Source organism: Trachymyrmex cornetzi, unplaced genomic scaffold, assembly GCF_001594075.2.
Source record: "Trachymyrmex cornetzi isolate Tcor2-1 unplaced genomic scaffold, Tcor1.1 scaffold359, whole genome shotgun sequence".
Taxonomy (NCBI): domain Eukaryota; kingdom Metazoa; phylum Arthropoda; class Insecta; order Hymenoptera; family Formicidae; genus Trachymyrmex; species Trachymyrmex cornetzi.
In genome coordinates, this window is record NW_017298310.1 from 842,869 (window position 1) to 857,050 (window position 14,182).

Here is a 14,182-nt window from a genome sequence, read left to right on the forward strand (position 1 = left end):
GATTCCGCGATTGTTCAAGCCAATGACATGATCTTGTTAATTGTTTGACACAGGCTAAACATTCTGGCACGATTAGAAAATTTTTAGAAATCTATAGAGAATTTATATAAATCGAATATCTGAGGATACCCAAGTTTTATAAACATAGCCCTGGGACTGACAAACTCAAGTAGTGCGTGATGTTGTCCGAAATGCGCTCCACAGTGAGGGACACGTGTGCCAAAGAGTTTTGTCGTGCGATCGTCGAGCTTTAGTGCATCCGCAGAGTCACTCGCGAAATCTTTAACCGACGGGGGTGGTGATCCCGACTCGAAGCAATCCCCGGGGAGATTCTGCTGAGCGAGTTTCCAACAATGGATTCCCAGCAGCTCGTCGACACGGCTTCGCAGAATAGTCAAGACATCGTTTTACCAAAACCGGCCAGCAGTACACCGCGACACAGCATCGACGCGATCCTCGGATTGGCCAGCCATAAAAGGACTCATCAGGAAATGGAGGACACTAGTCGCGACACGCAGGAAAATACTGGTACCTATTTACTTCTATAATCTTGGGTCTGCTTTTTATTTCTGCACTAGACCGCACTAGAATTCTTTCCCTTTTGCCAAACCATGTCTGTTTCACTTTAAGTTTCAAAAGTGTGCAGTATACTGATTCAGTTATAGAAAACAGACCTCTCGTTATATAACATTAGTAATATATGTAATATCCGAATTGAAGTTGAAGATCTGCTTTAAATGTTTACTTTTCGCCTTTAAAATTAAAAAAATATTTTAAATAATAGCTTATAAAATTACAGCTTTTTCTTTTAGCATTCTAATATTTAATATTTTATAATTTCGCAAAGAATTTGACGTCTTTGATTTGTCAAAATTTAAGATGACATGATTAGCACAATGTTGTATACATATATTCGTGACACACTTAGATCTCTCAGCTAATTTAACACAAATATAGAAACCTTTTTCCTTGGCAATTTTTCTGCCAAAATTCTTATATTAACGCAACGCGAATCTACAAATGATTTTGTCGCTTTCTCGAGCCGTCGGATTGATTCACGCGAGTAACGAAGTTACTCCTCAACTTCTTGAGCTTTCCTCTTCGCGAGACATGCAAAGTACCGATTTCTAATTACACAAAATACTACCTAATTACAAAATGCTGCCGAAATCCGTTACAAATTTTTCGAAATTCATTAATAATGCAGCTTCAATCGTCCCACGCATCTCATCCAATTATTTTGATATTGTCTATAATTTTATTAATCACCCCTATTCATTATCCTATCCAGCTATTAATTAAACGTTTATTATACAATTTAGAATCCGTTTATTAATTATTAATTAAATCATCAGTTTTTAATTTCTTGTAAATATACAACATTTCTGAGAAATTAATTTTGGACACGTTTGAGAATGAATGCTTGAAAGTAATGTTTGGTCGAGTATATTCGGATATAAACTTGTGGTATCACTGCCCCAAAACGAAAAATCAATAGCGCGTTAATAGCGTAATTGCTAGAAAACCTAACTGAATTTCGACCGACGGCCGCGTGTAGTTTTCCACGAGGTCTGATTATTTTTTCGCATTTACGGACTAATTCGATTAGCAGACTAAACCATTCCGCTGTCCGTCTGTTGAATCTTGCATCCTGCCGGACAGACGACACGATCAAGCGCCGCGAGTCCGCTTTGCGAGTCCTGTCTGGCAGCTGCGTTACGGCCAGTTAATGCGGTTTGATCGAGTTTCGATTAATTATCGCCGGGTTTGCGTTTCATCGATGTACACGTCCTTTATATTCCGAGAGAACAAAATTTAAGAAAAATAATTGAGAAGAGCATAATGGAATTAAGGGAGTGATTTGGACATTCAAATACGTGGCGCGATGTAATAATTGTTCAATGATGAAATTAACAGCAATTATCAATTTGTCACAAAGCAATTTCTTCAACATTCCGAGAGGAATAAATTTAAGGAAAATAATTGAGAAGAACATAATATAGAATCAAGGCAATGATTTGAACGTTGAAATATGTAACGCGATACAATAATTATTCAATGATTAAATTAATAGCGATTATCAATTTGTTACAAAGCAATGAAAATTATATAATTATTAGAATATTATTGCAAAACGGCAGTTGATCTTAATATTGAAAAATCATTGTGCCGTTTCATTTAACTAAGCGCATATGTGCTATACATTTTATCTCATGCACAATATGTATAAAACTAAAAGAGTTTTCCATTAGAAAGTTTTAACAGTTTTTTTCTTCTTTTTTTTTTTTGTAAAATTAAAGTGTGTTCATCAAGTGGCTTTCTAGCAAGAATTAAAAAGAAATATTTATAACTACACGTTCATTTTATCGAGGCAAGATTATAACATTGCACTTACATACGTATATACTTTGCGATTGACGAAAGTTGTAAACCCAATGAAATAACGTGTAATGGCATAGATAGGTATGTGTAGATCTAGATAATAATTACGCTCGTTGCGTGATTTTCTACCGTACTGATAAAATCAATTTACCGCATACTACTTCTTCACCTTCTCACGAGACATTTATGAGCCGTATTATTTAATTTACGTCGTATTTTCCGCGAGACCGCGGTAAAGATTTATTTTTATTCTAACTACGCAGCAACTTTATTTTTATCACATCGAAATAATTAACATCTATATCATTTTATCGTATGGCCATGATCCATATGTCGATGATTAATGATTCTGAAGACTTATAGCAGTTACAATATACGTATATTAATCGCCGCGCGATACATGATTAATAATTTGAATCTGATCCATAAGTATAGATAAATCTTATGTAAGTATTTTATTCATTATTCTATTTAGCACTGAAATAATCATGTTTTACAGAAAAAGAAAACGAAGAAAAGAAAGGCAAGACGCGTATCTTTTATTAAATTATAAAATTATAAAATGTTTATTACAAAATTAAACACGAAGATAAAAAGCGTTAACATGAATATAAATTATACATCAATTATTAAAAGTAGAAGATACGATTATCTTTCAATAGATCTTAGATTCTCTCCCCCCCCCTCTCTCTCTCTCTCTCTCTAAATGACATAATGTAAATAGAGAGAGCTCGAATTAATTTAGAATTACATAAACTATAATTATCTTTGTTTTATTGAAATGTATGTATAAAGATTAGAAGGTTGCGAATAATATATTGTCTAAAGCCTCAATCATTCAGAGAATGTACACAGATCTTGAATTTCCTGCGCGGAATCAATGTTACACCTGTCGTATGGGAGCATCCCGTGGGTAGCGTTAGCACATAATTGAAAAATCATTAGTATCACGATTAGTCGATCTCCTTCTCCAAACTAGACGGACATGCTAATTCAGCGTGAAAACCGTCCGACCGAACGACCGACCAGGACCGTATATAGGTGGAGCGTGCTCTCGCTCGATGAAACATATATCCGATAATTCCTGTTTCGAGACACTTTCGTCTCGGGTCGCCTACGCTGCCCGCGAACTGTCGTTCGTGTCATTCTGAAAGTGCGCGCACACACAACGAGGGCGAGAGCGCGAGTTATCGACGCAACACTTTCGGCGGAAGGGTCGGAATCGACAAAACAATTTTGTGCCGGCGCTACCATTATTGGTACGGTACGCGGACGAAAAAAATGGGCAAACAGCTATCGGATATTATCGCCGTAAGTGATATAAATTAGCCGAAGCACATATTCGCGTTTCCGTAGCCAAGAGCACGCGAATCGATATTGTTGCGCTTAATTTTCAACGAAGCGTTATATTGTTTCTTGCAATAACAATAGCTTCCGTTCGAACTAATAATGGCATAAATATCATAGCGTGAGTATTGAAACGCCTATCCCGTGTCAATCGAGATTGCCAATTACTCGTTTATATAAGCTTACTTCAAAAAATTTGGGAATGTTAAAGATTAGAATACATATTGGCTGTGATGTTCACAACCAACTCGTCCACTTTTACACCAGGCTCCTAAAATGAACAAGGTTATAACCTGTACCACGATTTCTTAATATAACTAATTTTTTACATATAACTCGAGTTTATTTATGATTAATACACTGAGAAAAATGTGTTTAGTGACTATTGCGCGATAAAATAATTATGATTAGAAACTTAATTTTTATGATGCTATATAAAGTCATGTATATTGCTGCTATAATGTTAGTAATGATATAATTATATTTAGTAATTACATTATATTATTATAGTGATAATAATATTTACCAAATACTTTTACCAAAAAATACATAGTCGAAAATGGCTATAAATTGTAATTAATTAATTAGTAACTGTGAACTTTTTTTCTCTCAGTGTAAGATCGATCAAAAAGATGTTACGTGCAAAAGAACTCATATTATTCGCGATACATGTATTTTACATAATTGCATAAAAAATGTATTTCGATCAAATTAGATTAATTCTTTAATTTTACAAAATATGTATAATGAGGATAGTTTGGTAAACATAGTAATGCAGCGTTGATCAATAAAAAGTTTATTGCTTCGTTTTTCAGGACACTATTTCTATTTAGAAAAAACGATTTTCATTACATTTTATAAATCAAATAATAACGTAATCTTATTGGAAGTGGAAACGTCGATAAAAGAAATTACGTGGAGAATTGGAAAATAAAGGCATATAAAATAAAGTCATTCTTATCTGATTCCAAACTATATAACAAGCCTGAATAAGCCTGTCAAGCTTAATATGTCTGACGTAGGATTAATTGTCGGCGTTTATTCCCGGGGATTTACGTTGATCATTTTCGATGGAAATTATGAAGAGGCCAGGTGGACCAACCGCAAGAGAGAAATGTGCTGAGAAAAAGACGGGGGCTGCTTAGCCGAGACCCAATCTTGTCCCGCTAATCGAATTATCATTAATTATGATACCGTACGCGCGGAAAGAGAGAAGAGGTAAAAGGGGCGAGCGAGGGGCCAGCCGCCACTAATAAGTATGGAGAAGAGCGGGGGAAAACGCGACGAGCACGAGGAAGAGAGTACAGAAGAAGAGAGAAAAAATGAAGAAGAGGAGAGGAGAGAGATAGGTGGAAGCGGCTTTAAGTCGCTTCTTAAGAGGTGAATTGACGTGCCTACTAATGGATCGTGCCTGCCTCATCTTCTTTCCTCTCTTCACGCGCGCTTCATCTCCCTCCTTCCTCTGCACTCTGGCTATCGCGCTCTTGTAGTTTTAACGCGGGGCTAACAGGTCTGTTATCCTCAGTGGGAATCGGTCGTCTACTGTGCGCCCGCGATTGATCGAAATTAACTCGCTGGAATAACGAATGATCGCTGTCGCGCCGTGCCCGCGCGATATACGCGTTATACGCGTTATTTGTACACGTGTCACCGTGCTACATTGTGAATTTGGTCATGTATATTTGGTCAGTCCCCCGTTTTAGCTCCCGCTCTCCCGAAATAAAGTCAAATCGCATTAAGCATAAATCGCCGCCAAAGTTAGATGACGAAGCGGTTGAGGTTTATCGACGCGAAACGATTGCTACCATATTAACCTCTGTGTAACTGGTTTTTTTCTGTATCTGATTCATATAGCGAGCGACAGCTAATACGTCAATACATAAATAATATTTAGCAAATATTGTCTTTCATAGAATTGATGACGCAAATTTGAAGCTTGTAACAAACGTTTTAGTATAAATATAGAATCTCACAATCTCCCTCATGACGATCACTTATGTATTTTTGTTCATTTCAAATTAATGAAACTATACACACCCTTTATTTTCGACAAACCTAGTGTGGTATTCCTATGTATAAGTATTCTTCTTAAAATAAAATTGAATGTGTAATGAAATATTTACACGTACGATACAACTATTAATCCAATATTACTGCTCTGCACGCGGAAGAAAGAGAGAAAGAGCTGAGAGAGAGAGAGAGAGAGAGAGAGAGAGCCTTATTCTTTTTATTTAAAATCGGAGTGCTCACTGTTCGCAAATAATTCTTTCCGTTTTTACGTGTAATTCATCGTAATCGTTAATATTGCGGTATTGGAAAGAAAGGTATTGCAACTTGCGTTTATTGCCCTGGCCGATGAAAAGGATGGAAAGCGTAAGATGGATAATGGCGGGGTAAGCCGATTAAACAACGTATTAGTCGAACAAATGCGAAATCGCTTTCAGTGCGCGAGATTAATCCCGACGTACGCGACATACGCGAACAGCGCGACGTTAACACACTTCGAATTAATTCTTCGTCGTGTTATACGAGTTTCCCAGCGATTGTCTAATTCCTTTTAACGCCATGCTAACGTCGTTAACTTTCCGCTTCATAATTTCATCATCTGCCTCGCAAGTTTCACAATTATTCCGTCTAATTCAATTCCCGATACCAAGTCATCTTTCCGAGAACGAACCTGTGTAATTAATCGTACGCGCAACTGATAATATCCATGCTAATTACGATAAATCGCCACGACAAATTATCTGCAACGAGATCTCGAACGTGCTATTTATTCGCAGTAAATAATTAATTTCGCAAAATGTGCGGCGAAAATTACTCACTTAGAGAAACTTGATTAGCGTTTGAAAAAAAAAAATCATTTAAAATTAAAAAAAAATTAAAATAAAGTTTATACTTGCAAGAAAATAAGTTGAGAGCAGAGCTTCTTTGAAAAGTAAAGTATTAATCATCTAACGATCAAATTATATATAACTCTTCAACAAGTACATGGAGTTAATGATATCGAATGGATGAATAATAAGTTGTGTTTGTGTGTGAATGAGTATCCGGAAAAGATTGCAGCAAAGAATTATTTTTCAAATAAATGAATATTTTTAATCAAAGTGAAGAAGAAATACGAGAGATCTTGGTGCTTAATAATATTTCTATGCGAATTTTTAAATATATTTTCTTCAAACTGCACATCAAACGCAGCCGATCTTAAAACTAAAATTGGAATAGTAATATACCACAAATTAAATTGATCAATAATTCAATGATTAAATGTAATCTTGAAACGTTGCAAAAAAATATTTTATGAATAAATATTTTGTTCCGTTTTACCTTTTTCTATTGGAAAATTAAATTTTTATTTTTCTTCACTGGCATGACTCGCGTTATCACAATTTCATTACTTATTACGCGCGTATGTGCGTGCACTACCTCGCGTCATCTGATTCGAGTTTGTAGGAAATATTTACGACTAGCTTTTACTGCTAAATTGACGCTAATCTGATCACTGGCTCTGATATACGATCTACTCGCACTTATCAACGTACAATTGCAACTTAAAATACAACATCTACATTTTGCAATAAAAAGCGTCCACAATATGAATCAATATGTATTTATAGCTTTATACATATTTATTCAAGTATAGTACTTTTTATCTCTGCAATACCTTCTTTTTTCCGATTTGTTTGAAGCAAACGGCCTTAAAAGGCAGATACTCACACAAAGAAAGAATTAAGAAAAATGGAAAGTAAATTAGACCAAGATTAAAGTTAATTTACATTGGTGGATAATTAGATATACATCATTTTACAATTGCATTTTCATCTACATTCAAAGAAAAATATAGTGGTAGCGACTATAAAGGTGTCCACTATGCAGTTTCATATGTATAGAATTAATGCGTGTGTATATATATAAATATATATAGTGGAGAAAACTATATATATTTATAATTACAACTAACTATAATATGATTTATTCAACGATGTATGTTAATTCTAAATATAAAACTTATATTGTATAACACTATTATTTTTATAATTTTTCTACTATTACAGTGTCCTTCTCTCTAATTACACAATTTCTATTTGCATTTATAAAAACTTTATTTTGCATCTTTCTAAGCAAATGCGTCAAGTGTCTTTCGAAACTTTTACAGTAAAAAAAATAGTTGTATTTACCATATAATTTAACTATAATTTATAGACATTTTCTGTGCTAAGTGTACATTTTTGTTAGAATTATAAATGTAATAATCACACGGAACTACAAAAAAAAATTTGGAGAACAACTCACACCAGACTAGGTATTTCTTTTCGTAAGCCGTTTTGCTCCCCCACGTCCAATTTTTTAGATAATTAAGAAAAATAATGGAGAAGTCTATGAAAATTAAAACATTTGAGGAAAGAATAAAAGTAAATATAACATTAAAATGCAGTCGCAGAACTGATTTAAATATATTTTGGTAAGTTTGATAAAGTAAAAGAAACAAAACAATTTTGCGCTTTACTAATGTTAAGTACTGTAGTCTAGTAACACACATCATAAAACAAATTGGTATAGAATACCGTTACGCAACAAATAATTAGCTGATCTGCGTGAGCCATGGAAGATTTTTTCAACTCTAGAAATTACTTTTATTTTATAGTTTTTAATTTTTATTTTTATTTTAATTGTTATAGTTTTATAGAAGATAAGTTGGGTAAGTTAGCCACAGAGTTGAACACAGTAGATACGACTTTACGCGGTACGTATAAAGGCTATAATACTTAACCGTAAAACAAAATTTTTATTTCTTACACTTTGTTAAACTTGCCAAAATATATTCTACGACTTCGTTTTAATTAATATTTATTTTTACCGTTTTTTTATGTTTCAATTTTCACAAATTTTCAAACATTTCTCTTAATTCTAAAGTCTAAAACTAAAAAACTAGACGTGATGGATCAAAACGGGATTTACGGATACAGTGATTCAAAATCTATAAGAAATACATACTCTGATTTAAGTTGCTCTCTAAACATTTTTTTGTGATCTTGAGTTATTATTATTATAGAAATAATTATTATAAAAATAAAGCTCTTAACCGTTTACTTAGTGATATACTCATATGTCACTTTTCTCTATTCAGTATTTTCATGATTTTTACAAATTTCTTACATAATTTTAACATTCTTTTTTTTGTAATACTTGAGCTTCCTATAAAATATAATGGTTCTGTAAAAAAGATGTGATTATGTAAAGAGGATGGATGTTCTTACAGAAATAATTATGTATCAGGAGACAAGTATTTGGAAAACATATTACAGAGCATCGTTACACAATATCCCTTTCAATTATGTTCATAATCTAACAAAACCAACTGATAAATTTCATTTCCGGCTCGCCGAAATTTTGAATTTGTCACGTCTAACATCAGACTCAATGTTTGTGACCCCAAAAACCTTCAAGTACCGAGTTTCGTCAAATTTTAAGAAATGTAACAATATTTGTCCGCCATATTGGATTCACTATCTTAAATTTTCAAAATTTTTAAATTTGAATTTTGGATTCAAAATCAACAAAATCTCCCGAGTATCAATTTTCATTGAAATTGGGTTGCTGGATAAATTGCTATGCTGCAAAGCGTTAATTAGTTTTCATATAATTAGTAACTAACACTTTTCTCACATTGCAGCGATTCGAAATTTGTATAGGTGTAATGTCTTGACAAAGAAACGAAATCAATCCATGCCCGGAGCTCCTAAATACCTTTATGCACTATTGGTAACGTATATATTGCAAAAAGTTGCACCGGTTCTACGGACCTAAAGGGTCGCGTCGCGTCACGTCGCGTCGACCCGGAGCACCACACGTAAAAGCGTTTTGTTAGGGAGAGCAATTTCGATCGCGTGACAACACGCGGCGGCGGGGTACGACCATGGGTGAGAGGGTATGCGTGAGAGGGAGGGGGCATCAGCGATTACATGTAATTTTATACCCATTTATTGCTAGGGGAGTCTTGTTGTTTTTTCGGCAGCAAACTTTTCGCACTTACCCGATCGCAAATTGAACGCAGCCGTGCAAAAAATGGACAAGTCGAACTCAATCCTAGATCTTTACCACCACACATATAGTAGATTCGTAGCGAGACATCACATAACACTACTTTCTCTTTTCGGTATATAACCGTTATTAAAGACATTGGATAAACAGCAATAAACGAGTCTCCTCAATGGCAAATGCATAATTAATGTCCTCGTAAAGCAAACAAGCGAAATTAAAATAATTATAATACAGACTATTTCTTTCCGATGATCCTTTCGAGTCAACATACTTTATATAACAAAAAATATTTGCTAGACAATTCCCTGCGGAATCTAGTGTTTAATTTACCTTTTAATGTTTTCGTCATTTCCTTGCACTCGGAAAAAAGACATAGTGGTATATTTATAATTATTTTATATAATTACGATATTTATAAAATATTTTATTAAATTATATTCCCTGCGGAATCTAGTGTTTAATTTACCTTTTAATGTTTTCGTCATTTCCTTGCACTCGGAAAAAAGACATAGTGGTATATTTATAATTATTTTATATAATTACGATAATTATAAAATATTTTATTAAATTATATATAATATATACAGTTATTTTATAAAAGAATGATTTTGCTGAAATATTAAAAAATTTAGCTGGATACAGATCTGAAAATAATTTTGTTTGACCATCGATCGATATAATTACGCAGAAATGTCAAACATGATGAGCAATATCGCAAAAAATTTTGAAATTTTAACAACCAGTTTGAGCAAGTTTTTTACATAATTATTTTGACGATCCAACAAAATTATTTTCAGATTTGTATCTAAATTTGTAGATGCTTTACGTAAAACCGTGGAAAACCGTCCTTTCCGTGTACAAGTTGTATAATTAATTGTGACCTAAATAATTGCTATTATATTCTTTTCTTTGAGTGTGATAATACAACTTTGGCAGCAATAATTGTCACAAGGCCGATTGACCTAGTCGAGATTTCGGCGACGATTATAAATATGCAAAGTTCTTCTCTTTAATTGCGAGCGGATGGAAACGCACGGCCTCGGCGTCGACATCGTGCCGTTCCGCGCCAGTTTAATCGGATTATCGCTACGATCAAGGCTTGCGAGTGGTAATTGGCGCGCGTGTGTCGCCGATCAATCGTACACCGAGCATCGCGGAATCTATTTTACTGCTCTCTCGGATACCGAAATGCCTGTGAGTGATCGATAGCCGAGACGGAAGTCTGCGCGCAGATATAGAGGAAGAACCGAGAGGATGGGGGGCGAATAAACACAGCATGGAAGGGAACGAGTGAGAGATGTGCAGGCATCATGCAGATATATAGTCTGGCAGACACGGCGCGGCGGAAGTAGAGAGACGCTCACGCGCGGTGCAGTATTGGCGTAATTTGTGCAGCGATTAGCAATCGGTACGTCATTACCACGATTAATATTGACGCCTGGATAATTCAGGGCGCGGGTGTGTGTGCGAGCCGTCAGTCAGTCACTCCGCCTACTTGCTTGCCTGCGTGCGTGCACGTGCGCACATCACACGCGTGCAGACCGCGCGGCCTTTCAACTGGCTCATAAAGCGGCACGCAGACACGCATACGTTCGCGCGCAACACGGCGCGCGATGTCGGCAGAGATATCCCAATAAAGCCCGCACGCCACCGAACAATTAAATTATTAACTAGTAACGATAACGAGGGGGCCGCCCGCCCGTTGATTACTATTATAACGAAGGCCCCGCGCCGTCACGAGCTATAAACCACGCGAAAGGTACGTAAACAAAATAAATCGTATCACCCGTCTGGCGTCTCCTCGTCTCCGTCCACCTTGACCTCTACGCACGTACACCCGGAAACGAGCAAACGCGAGGCACTCTCTCTCTCTCTCTCTCTCTCTCTCTCTCTCTCTCCATGGAGAGTGTAGTCTTGCGAGGTCAGCCGCGGAAATTTTGCGCGATAACGCCATGGATGGGGATTGCGTACGCGCCGGTAATTGCGCAACTTCGACGGGTATTACCGCGTCGACACATGCCACGGAGTATCGAAAAATCAGCTCTGCTTCCATCATTAGGCAGATGGTCACCGACCGATCACCGACGACGTTGCGGCTGCTCAAATCAAGATGAACATCGGCGAAGTGAGGTCTAAATACTGCGACTTAATTGGACACATGGCAGATTTAGAAAAATATATGCCAACAGAAACCAAAATAAAATGAAATTTATATTTTATATGAAAACATTTTCTCTTGAGCCTAGACGGTTAAGATTTGTTATACTGAAGGAATGGTTTTGCTAAAGTATTTAGATTTAGACAGATGTAGGTCTGAAATAATTTTGTTTCGTCATTAAAATAATTATGTAGGATGCTCAAACTATCTGCTAAAATGTTAAAACTTTTTGCAGCATTGTTATCAACATTTAAGCATCACTATAATTTTAGACACATATCTTGTGTTTACCTAAATTTTTTAATATTTCGACAATACGATCCGTTTACAAACGCAACCTCATAATCCATCGTGGATTGCAATCCGATTCACATTCACAACGCTCTTGGAATCAAGATTTTATCCTTGTTATGAAAAATGTTAAGTAAGAATAAACGACAATGTTGTAAGTATGAATCAGACTGTATCCCTGTACAGTTGGAAAATTTGTGTTGACACATTTCACGTGTTTCAAACTTTTATGTTAATTTAACACAAGATAAATATATTAGAAAGTAACATAAACATTGAAAAATTTAAAAATTATCAGAAAAAGTATCACACTTTGACACATAACTTGGAATAAAATTATGGACATATTTTTTTTCAATAAAAAAATAACATTTAAAATATAATATAAATTAACACAGATGCATACATTTTTTATTCATTTATCTTAGAGAATTTACGTTTTAAAATTACATGTTGTTCAGTGACTCTGGTAAATTGTATTATTTGACATTATTTTAACACTAACAAATATTAAATATAATTGAACACAAAATGTTCAAGTAACGTAATGACATTATGTTAAATTAACACACTTGAGTATATTAAAAATTCAACGCAAAAACAAGGAATGATTTTTAACATAATTAAGTTAAACACAAAATGTTTTTTACTGTGTACAATTTTATGATGATATATACTTTAGCACGAGTATTTTTAGAGATATTCCCTAAAAGAGAGCGTTTCGAAAGCTAAATACACTAATTGCGATGTATTCCATCCTAATATGTATACCAACTTTGTCTGAAGATTATTTCTCGCGACGTGTTTACTATATGCTGCTTTAGCATTTTCAGTGTCCGGACGGACACGTTGACCCGCTTAAGTAGAAACTCTATCCCCGCGACAAGAACCCGATGACAGCTTAAGAATATTACCTCGCCATTGTTGCGATACACACATACGTGAGCTCGCCTGACGATTTAATAATTCGATATCCCGTACGCGAGTAATAGACGAACTCGATATTCTCATCTTATAAAGATTAAGTGCGCGCGCGCGCGCTTTCGCTTCTTCATAAACAGCTGATATCTGTGAACGTGTGCGTGCACGTTGTAATAACAAAGGAAAAAAGTGTCTGCTGCGATTACTTGCGCCAACTTACGAAGTAATTTACTCACTCGCCGTTTTGTTAACTCAGTTATCGATTAACGCGACCGTTGCCTCCTGCATCGGCATCGGTCATCCAGAAATTTAATTTATCGCAAACCGGGAAGTACCTACTAATGTAACCGACCCGATTTCTCTCTCTCTCTCTCTCTCTCTTTTAGAGGAGAGATAACGTGTTTTACGTTCGCTTACGCCGGAGAAAAAGCACGCCGGAGATATCGATCGGAAACCAGTTCGCTAATTTACTCGCTCTTTCCCTTTCTCGCTCGCGCTTTATTAATCCCCCGTCAATTAACTCGACTAACAGCTCCCGATGATCCGACTGCGAGTGCTTTAAATAAATTAAATTTGCTGGGTGGTATTGGTCGGCATTAAGTACTACCGCGGCAATAAAAACACTCGCTCCGCCGCGCCGTGTCTCGGGCGAGCGAAAGGGCACCGTACAGCGCGGGCGGAGACACTTCTCTCGAGGATCGATACGTGCGTCGGATTAAAGAGCGCGACAGGTGACAGTGGCTTTTACGAAGAAATTTCCGTCGAAACTTTGTGCCGCGCAAAGTGGCCATTGCGTTTCGTTCCGGAGATAAAAACTGAAAGAGTGGAGAGAGGGAGCCGGGGAAGGGCGAGATGGACGAGAGGACGAGAACCGAAAGGGAGGAAGACAGAAGGCTGCAGAGGGGACGAGGAAGGGACGACACCGGTGATGGTCCACGAGAAGACAAATTCTGTAATCCTCTTTGGTCGGCGAGCTAAGCTCTCTGTGTGACGGCATACCTTTCCTCTTTCTCTTATTTCCTCCCTCCCCCCCCCCCCCCC

The 14,182-nt window shown here is 36.2% G+C and overlaps 1 protein-coding gene across 1 annotated transcript in view; it reads left to right on the plus strand.

Moving 5' to 3' along the window:
• The first annotated feature begins 351 nt into the window (after positions 1 to 351).
• The window catches only part of LOC108763449 (retinal homeobox protein Rx1), a 69,204-nt gene continuing 55,373 nt past the window's right edge, over positions 352 to 14,182 (plus strand). Inside the window, exon 1 of the mRNA XM_018511089.1 lies at positions 352 to 528. Coding sequence (XP_018366591.1) covers positions 354 to 528 — 175 coding nt within the window. The 5' untranslated portion in view covers positions 352 to 353. The remainder of the gene's footprint in view (positions 529 to 14,182) is intronic.